This window comes from Larus michahellis, chromosome 7 (assembly GCF_964199755.1).
Source record: "Larus michahellis chromosome 7, bLarMic1.1, whole genome shotgun sequence".
NCBI lineage: Eukaryota > Metazoa > Chordata > Aves > Charadriiformes > Laridae > Larus > Larus michahellis.
The window spans coordinates 36,243,454-36,251,860 of record NC_133902.1 but is presented as its reverse complement, the minus strand read 5'-3'; the positions used below and the strand labels follow the sequence as shown (position 1 = coordinate 36,251,860).

At 60.0% G+C, this 8,407-nt stretch overlaps 1 protein-coding gene across 1 annotated transcript; it reads left to right on the top strand.

Annotated features, from left to right (window-relative positions):
* The first annotated feature begins 3,815 nt into the window (after positions 1 to 3,815).
* SP5 (Sp5 transcription factor) lies at positions 3,816 to 5,618 on the top strand. The gene is made up of 2 exons (XM_074595142.1): positions 3,816 to 3,949; positions 4,505 to 5,618. Exons 1-2 carry the CDS (start codon positions 3,899 to 3,901, stop codon positions 5,555 to 5,557), a joined length of 1,104 nt encoding a protein of 367 aa, XP_074451243.1. The 5' UTR covers positions 3,816 to 3,898; the 3' UTR covers positions 5,558 to 5,618.
* Positions 5,619 to 8,407: the final 2,789 nt, after the last annotated feature.

Genomic DNA, 8,407 nt, shown 5'->3' with positions numbered 1-8,407 from the left:
ACTGTCTTTAAATCACCCGTTACCATCCAGCCCAGTGCGATCTGAGCCGCTCTGGCCCCCTGGCTGTGGGTTGGTTTCCGTGATGGAGGTAGCAGTGGAGGTGCTGCTGGGGGTAGTGGTGGAGGTAGCAATGGGGGTAGCCATGGAGGTGGCAGTGGAGGTAGCGATGGGTGTAGCGGTGGAGGCAGCAGTGGGGGAGCGGTGGAGGTAGCGGTGAGGGTAGCGGTGGGGGTAGCGGTGAGGGTAGCAGTGGGGGTAGCGGTGAGGGTAGCGATGGAGGTAGCGGTGAGGGTAGCAGTGGGGGTAGCGGTGAGGGTAGCGATGGAGGTAGCGGTGAGGGTAGCAGTGGGGGTAGCGGTGAGGGTAGCGATGGAGGTAGCGGTGAGGGTAGCAGTGGGGGTAGCAGTCTCCCCACCCGCTGTAGCAGGCAGGGTCCCCGCAAGCCGCGGGGCTGGGAGAGCCGCGCCCCCCCGCGCCTCAGCCCCGCGGCTGGAGCTCTGCAGGCCCCGGCCCCTCTTGCGTCCGGGCCGCCGTGCTCCCCCCGGGGTCCGGCCCCGCGGTGGCCCCGGCCGGGGAGGAGCGGCCCCGGGCCCCGGCTCCGCCGGGCGCTGCGCCGCCCCCGCGCTGCTCCTCGTCTCCGGTGCCTCTTTGCTTTGCGCTGGCGTGTGGCGGCAGCCCATTTCTCGTGGAAGTAGTGCTTTGTGTAACTGAATTGACATTTGGCCTTGATACCTGTATCTCCTGATAACTGAAACAAATTTCTAAAATAAATATTGTACTTTGATCTTCCAGCCCTGCATTTTTAATGACAGCTCTGAACATCACTTCATTAAGAATACATTTCAGGAGACTGAAACGCTCCGAGTTTGAACACTAATTATTTGTACAGAAAATTATGACTGCAACGTTTCATTATTCAGCCCATTGGTTTCTTCCAGAAATGAGAAATTATTCTCGATTTTAAAGTAATGTGCTTCCTTGGATGCAGATTCATGGCGTTTGTAGTGTGGCGTCTGTGGAGAAACTTACCCAACTTTCCACTAACTCTTTTGTAACGTGACAAATCGTTTTGGTTCATCGAGATATCTGGGGAAATAACGTACCTTAAAGGCTGGGGGGAAGCTCGAGATGTTCAGTGTCTCCTGAACTACCTATCGACTCTCATTTCGATTTATAAATATTTTCAGATTATTCTCCTAGCAATTATTTGATAAAACGAATTAACAAAAATCGAGGTAGGAATTGAATCGGGCACCTCGTAGGAGTCCGGGGTTGGCGCAAGTTTGGGGATGTCGAAGTTTAGGGACGACGCGAGTGCGAGCGCCGCCGTTTTGCTTGTCTGGCGGGTTGTCGCTCCTCCAGGGACCGGAGGGTGCGGGTCGAGGTCCCCCCCGTCGGGGTCCACCCCTCGGCTCCGGCTGCCCTGGCCGCCAGGGGGAGGGGGGTGCGCTCCTGCCCCGATGCGGCTCCAGTGGGGCGGCTGGAGCTCGGACAGTGAGCCCGGGGCACCTGAGGGCGGCGGGCCGGGGTGCGCGGGGGTGTTCGCTCTCTCCCGGCTGCGCTGCCGGCCGGGGGCTCGCTGCGGTTCCCCCCATCCCCCGCCACGTCCCGCGGGCGGGCGGCCCCCCCCGGATCGCGCCCCGGGCGGTGCGGGTGGGTGTCTGTGTGCGGTGGAGGGAGGTGCTGGACCCCGCAAGCCCTGCACGCCCGCAGGCAGATGGACACCCCCCGCCGCCTCACCATCCGCCGGGGACCGCTGCCGGGCCCCGGGCTCCTGCGGCGCTGCGAGCCCCGCCGCCGTGCATCAGTGCGGGGTAACGGCGCCGGGTGCGGGGCGCTTCTCCCCCCTGTTACCGACCCGGTGAAGCGGTTACCTGGCACAGGGGCAGAGCTTGAAGTGGCTGCTGCGTAGGGATCAGTGTTACACGGGGGTCGAGCTTTTACTTCTCCCCGGGACTCAATATGGACCCGTGGGAGAGGACTTGGCACTTTAATCCCTTCAAAGAAACTGATCTAATTCAAGCCCTACAACTCTTGGAAGTCTTTGAGCGGACAGTGATTGTTTCCACAGGAAAGCCAGATAAAGATCTCTGTGTGCTGGCGTTTAAAGAGACTTCAGTGGCGGTGTGAATACAATTGAACCCGGCGACTGCGGGGAGGATCGAGTTACCTGGGCAAACAGCTCCGGAGGACCACAGCCAGCCGGCATCTGCCCGAACGGGCACCCCACCACCACCACCAACCCCCCCGCCCCAAGACAGAGCCGAGCGTCCCCGTTTGGTACCTGGCCAAACAGGCCGCCTTACACGTTCGCGGTGGCCTCGGAGCAGATGGGGAAGCGGCGAGGAGAGGAGCGCGCTTCCAGGGCCGCCGGCGGAGCGCGGTGCTGAGCGGCCCGCGGAGGGGCGCGGAGGGGCGCGGGGCCCCGGCTGCCCCTTGCCGGGCGGTGCGGTGCGAGGGGTCCCGCCAGCTCTGCCCACCACCGAGCGCAGCAGCAGGAGGTGGCGTTAAGCCGTGACCCAGATGAGCCTGGTGGTGGTTACCGCGGAAATAGCCCCACACGTGGTCCAACGAAAAGCGGGTTAGACATAAACACGCACGTCTACATGTATATATACGTATATACACAGGCCGAAAGGGGAGGCGGGAGGGAGCAGAGCCTTCGGGGCCGAGTTTGGCTTTGTGGCAGGAGGTGGGCGAGAGGGTGGCGGCACAGACCCGCTGACAGGGTCCGTGCTCCCGAGGAGCCCCCCCGGACCCGCTCTAGCCCCCGGGCCAGGCCAGGCTCCCGCGGGCGCGCATCCTGCCTCCGGGAACGCCATCAAGAGAGACTCCTGCCTTCATTTAAAGAAATTACGTCTTTCGCGCCCGCCTCCCGCTAGGGAAGAGGAAACTTTTCCGCTCGGTCTCTCGGCTGGCCGGTTTGTCGGTGTGTCTGTCTGCGGGAGCGCTCGCTGCCGGTGGTACCCGCCGTCCCTCCGCCCAGCCCGGCCGGGCGGGGGCTCCTGGCAGCACAGGCTTCGCGCCGGCCGAGCGGAGCGAAAGCAAACCCAGCCACCAGCGGGGAAAATGTGCGGTTGTCTGCGGAGTCACACCGAGGGCATATCCCTCAGCCTCGGGGGAAGGGCGGGCGGAGGGAGGGAGCGGGGTGGAACCACCGACAATTACTCCAGGGAAGTTTTACGACTGAGATCGACCAGCCCCGATCAGGTGAACTCGCTGCGCTCCTGTTACTTGGAGTCATCAAACACTGTCGGCGGAATCCGGAGGCAGATTTCGCGGGCGATAACAAAGACACATTGTCACTTTAGGGCTCTGCTACAAATCCTTAATTGCAAAAAAAAAAAAAAAAAGGCGGGGGGGGATCCAGTGTCTTGCACATCCAATGTGAGGGTCTCCAGGCGGTAAGGGGTCCTTTGATCAAGAAAATCCAATTATTTGTGTATATACATTTCCCACATAGTGATTACTTCATTAATTGTCCCGCCTTTATCTCCTCCCTTCCCATCCCCCCTAATAATCAGTTCTTTTATCCAGACCAACAAACACACCATAGGAGCTTTGTGGATTCAAAGGATTTGCTTTCGCTTCTGAAAGAGCCGCTATTCTTTGATGATTGGGTAGCGGCAAACTTCAAAGCCATAAATCTTCCCTCTGACTGGCTGGCGGCCCAGCAAAGTCCTTATCAAATTCTTGGAGGTGATCCTGGTGCAGTCAGACAGTCCGCGGAGATCGCGCAGCGCGGGGGGGTGGGACAGGCACAGAGGCGAAGAGATCAGAGGGAAGAGGCGAGAGAGAGAGCGAGAGAAGGAAACTGGGCAGCTCCTCGTCTTCCCCTCGGCGTCTCCATGCCTCGGCGGTGCCCCGGCGCCTTCCCCTCGCCCCGGGCGCAGTAGCCATGGCCGCGGTGGCTGTCCTCCGGAACGACTCCCTCCAGGCTTTCCTCCAGGTCAGTACCCGCGCCCGGGGCTGCTCGCAGGGCGCCGCGTCCCACGGAGCGGCGGAGCCGCGACCCGCGTTGCGCGGGGCCCAGCCGGCGCCTGCCGCCTCCTTCCCGAGGCTTCCCCCCCGCGGCGGCCCGGGAGAGGTGGGCAGGGTGCCCCCGCGGGGGTGAAGAGCCCGGGCTCGGGCTCCTCGGGTCGGCAATTTCCCTCTCCCGCCAGGAGCCCGCGGTAACTCCAGGCAGCGTCCCGGGGCAGGGGGGGGACGGGACGGGACGGACGGATGCGGGGCTGCCCCCTGCCCGCAGCGGCCGCTTCCCCGGCGCCCCCGGCCCAGCAGAGGCGGCGGGGCCGGTCCCCGGGCGGGGCGGGTGGGGGCCGGGCCCGCCCTGCCCCCTCGGCCGACGCTGTTTTCGGGCAGTTCGCCGGCCGGGCGGCAGCGGGCGGGCAGAGGCGCAGAAAGTTTCCCGCGGGCGGCGCGGCCGCTGCCGCGGGTCGGCGGCGGCGGGCGGCGAGTAACGCGCTCTCCTCCTTCTCCCTGCCTTCCTCCCGCTCCCGCGCAGGACCGCACCCCCAGCGCCTCCCCAGACTTGGCCAAGCACTCGCCCCTGGCTCTTCTGGCCGCCACCTGTAGCCGGATCGGACAGCCGGGCGCAGCGCCCTCGGATTTCCTGCAGGTCTCCTACGACCCGACGCTGGGATCCCCCTCCAGGATCTTCCACCCGTGGAGCGGCGAGATGCCGGCGCACTCCCCAGGGGGGCTGCCGCCGCCGCACCCCAGCCTGGGGCTGACCCCTCAGAAGAACCACCTGCAGCCCTCCTTCGGGGGGGCGCACGAACTGCCCCTCACCCCCCCGGCGGACCCCTCCTATCCCTACGAGTTTTCCCCCGTCAAGATGCTGCCCTCCTCCATGGCCGCCCTGCCATCCAGCTGCCCCCCCGCCTACGTTCCCTACGCCGCCCAGGCCGCCCTGCCGCCCGGCTACTCCAACCTGCTGCCGCCCGCGCAGCCATGCCGGCAGCTCTCCCCCAACCCGCCGCCCGAGGACATTCCCTGGTGGAGCATCCAGCAGGCCGGCGCCCCGGGCGGCTGCGGCCATCGCTTCCCCGCGGCCGCGGCCCTGCCGCGGAGCCTGGTGCTGGGCCACTCGGACTTCGCCCAGTACCAGACGCAGATCGCCGCCCTGCTGCAGACCAAGTCTCCCCTGGCGGCCACGGCCAGGAGGTGCCGCCGCTGCCGCTGCCCCAACTGCCAGTCGGCCGCGGGCAGCGCCCCGGAGGCGGAGCCGGGCAAGAAGAAGCAGCACATCTGCCACATCCCCGGCTGCGGCAAGGTGTACGGCAAGACCTCGCACCTGAAGGCGCACCTGCGCTGGCACACGGGCGAGCGGCCCTTCGTCTGCAACTGGCTCTTCTGCGGGAAGAGCTTCACCCGCTCCGACGAGCTGCAGCGGCACCTGCGGACTCACACGGGCGAGAAGCGCTTCGTCTGCCCCGAGTGCGGGAAGCGCTTCATGCGCAGCGACCACCTGGCCAAGCACGTCAAGACCCACCAGAACAAGAAGCTGAAGGCGGCGGCGGACGGCGTCAAGCGGGAGGACGGCCGCGACCTGTGACCGCCGGCCGGCGGGGCGGCACCGGCCCGGCACCCGCGGGCCGAGCCGAGCCCCCACCGCGGCGGGGAGCCGGGCTGAGGGCGCCCCGCAGCCGGGGGCCGGGCGGCGGCGGAGGGGCGGAGAGGGCCGCCGGCTCTCGGACTCGCGTCGGGCCCGGCGAGCCGGGAGCTCGGCTGGGGGCGGCGCCGCGAGGAGCCACGGCCCCCGCGGACCCCCAGGCCCGGGACTGGACGCTCGTAGGGCACCCCCGGGGCCGCCGCCGCGCTCCCCCGTCCCGGGACAGGCGCCCTCCCCGCCCCGGGGCGCGGCCGAGCGGAGGTCGCGGGCGTTGGGGCGGGAGCGGGGCCGCCGCCGCGGGGGTCGGGGCGTGTGGGCGCCCGAGGGTGGGTCGGCAGCAGCGGTCCGGCCGTGCCGGGGCCCGGCCCTGGGTGCTTTCAGGGGAAAAGACTGAAGTTTTGTGTACAGGTTATTTAATAGTTCTGTTTGAATACAAGTGTTTCTCCCCTCCTCCTCCTCGGCCCCCTGCGGGGCTCCAGCATGAGATGTTTCTGTAAAGCGACCCGCGGCTGCAGCGTGAAATAAACACGTTAACACTGGGGTCACGCAGGGAAGGTCCCGCCGCGTCGGTTTCATTCGATCGCCCCCCCCCCGAGGCTCCCCCTCCCTCCCCGCGCCGCCGCCGCATCCTTTTCCCCGCCGTTTCCCGCCGAGGCGGCTGAGGGGCGGGACGGGTCCGGCCGCATCGCCGCGGTCCAGCGGAGCTCCACGCACCGTCACCCGGGAGCTGCTCACGGTAAACGCCTTTAAAATCCCTTCCGTCTTCGGACTGATGTTGGCCTGTTGGATTGGGTTTTGGTTGTTGTGGGGGGTTTTTGGTTTTGGTGTTGTTTTTTTTTAAAAAAAATTGTCAGTATTTTCTTTCCTATACATGAAGCCGTGAGGGAAAAGAGAAACACGTGGTGCCAGTACTGGGAGTGAAGGTACAGGTCAAGTCCTACAGACTGGGATATACATTTGAGCAGAGGTGGGCACTAGTCAAAGTGAATAACGCCCTTTCTCAGAGTGGTCCAGGCCATGGGGCCTGTGGCAACCAGCCATTCCCAGTCTGAAGTTGTCTCTGGCACGGTACAGCCAAAATGTGCTTTCCATGTGTTAACTTTCCGTAAAATTGCAGACTTCAAGGGTGAGGTCCTTGTTATCCTCCCAGTGTGACGAAATGGCAGTCACTGTCCTGCACAGGGGAAGATATTTGGCACATAACTGTGTTTAAAAGTACTTGGTAGATGGTGACAGCTTTTCGGTTCCTTGCCTCATCAGGCATCATGTAAGTATGAGTTCAGGCATACATTAATTTTGGCAAATTTCTCTTAAAATAGTGACATTTTTACTGTAGCAACTTCCCTATTACTTTTTTTAACTGAAATTTGTATAGAACAAACAAATCAGGAACCTGATTAGTCATTTGCTAAATTTTGCATTTTAACATTGAGAATAGGTTATTTGCTCCTTATATTTTTACCAAGTCAGCTTTATTTTCTGGTTACCTAATGAGACAGCCAAATAAAAAGTGCCATCGAGACTTCACTGGGACTAATCTGGAACCATTCAGCCTCAGATGGGTTCCTCTGGTGGCAGTTGTAAAACAAGCTTTAGCACAACCATGATGAGAGATGCGCTTTGCCATGGACTGCTGCATCGAGAAAAGCAGCAGCTTGATAAATGTTTATCATGACAGAACGTGGAAAACGGATGTGTTTGTATGTGTGTCAAATACTGCAAAGAATCTATTCTCTCAGGAAATAATGAGATGAGACAACACCACCAGAACCCTCACATCTGAAATAATGAGAAGTTAATGGACAGTTACCATTGTACAGCTCCTCAACAATATTTTAATGTTTATGATTCTGAATTAATTTCCCACACCATATTCTTAGTGTCAGCTTATTAAATTAATAACCAGGCAGTTATCATCTTTACAACTGAAGAACCTTATATAACCTGTCCTATTACAGAAAGCCTTGTGAGAAATACGTTTAGCTTCATTGGTTAGGGTTCTTTTGCCAAAGATTTAGGCTCCAGAAGCATGTTGTTGGAGGGTATTAAGTAGAAGATACCTTTAGTGTCACAGAAAGGAGCGACAGCAACGGAGGAAATAACTGATGGACCTGATCCAGAAGTCCTTAGTCAAAAAGTCTTTGAGACAAAAGCACATCCCACTTACTAGTGAGGTATGATTTAAATATGTCATCAGGAGTAACATAACGTTTCTGCTTTTTAAAACGTTTCATGGCGTACAGTGTCAACCTGCTTCCTGTCTTTGATATTAAGTTACATTGAGAATGTAGCGTTACAGAATTCAGGACTGCTTTAAAAGAGAGCTTGTTTCATCAAATAGTCTTTCAGTTCTGCGTTTGGATCAGACCTACTTACAATGGACAGTAATGGAAAGTGCTTTTGTTGGTAGCAGTAGAGGGAAAACGACGGTATCCCAGAGTACGGAAGGTCCACTTACAGGACAGAATAGTGGACTTGGATGTGCCAAGATCAAGATGAAGTATTAATGCAAGCTGAAGCGATGTAATCGATGGTTTCTGGCACAAGTTCAGCCTGACTAAGAACTAGAGAACCATTCCTATTAGAGCAGACGTAAGTAGCAGAAAATAGCCAGATAAGCATAGATGTAATGATTTCTAGGCTGGACCGCTTTGTAAAGATTTTTCTCTGGTTGAATGACGAACTGAATTTACCCAGTATCTATGTTGTCTGGTCTAGTCAGATATTTTGTGTTCTTACTCAGTCCTCAAGACGCAGCTTGTACTGAAATACTGAAAGTTTTACCACTCACTT

Excerpts from the sequence above, each read along its gene's own strand:
- SP5 (XM_074595142.1), top strand. The coding sequence starts at position 3,899 with ATGGCCGCGGTGGCTGTCCTCCGGAACGACTCCCTCCAGGCTTTCCTC. Across the intron at positions 3,950-4,504 it reads CCCTCCAGGCTTTCCTCCAG|GACCGCACCCCCAGCGCCTC; the intron begins GTCAGTACCCGC and ends GCTCCCGCGCAG.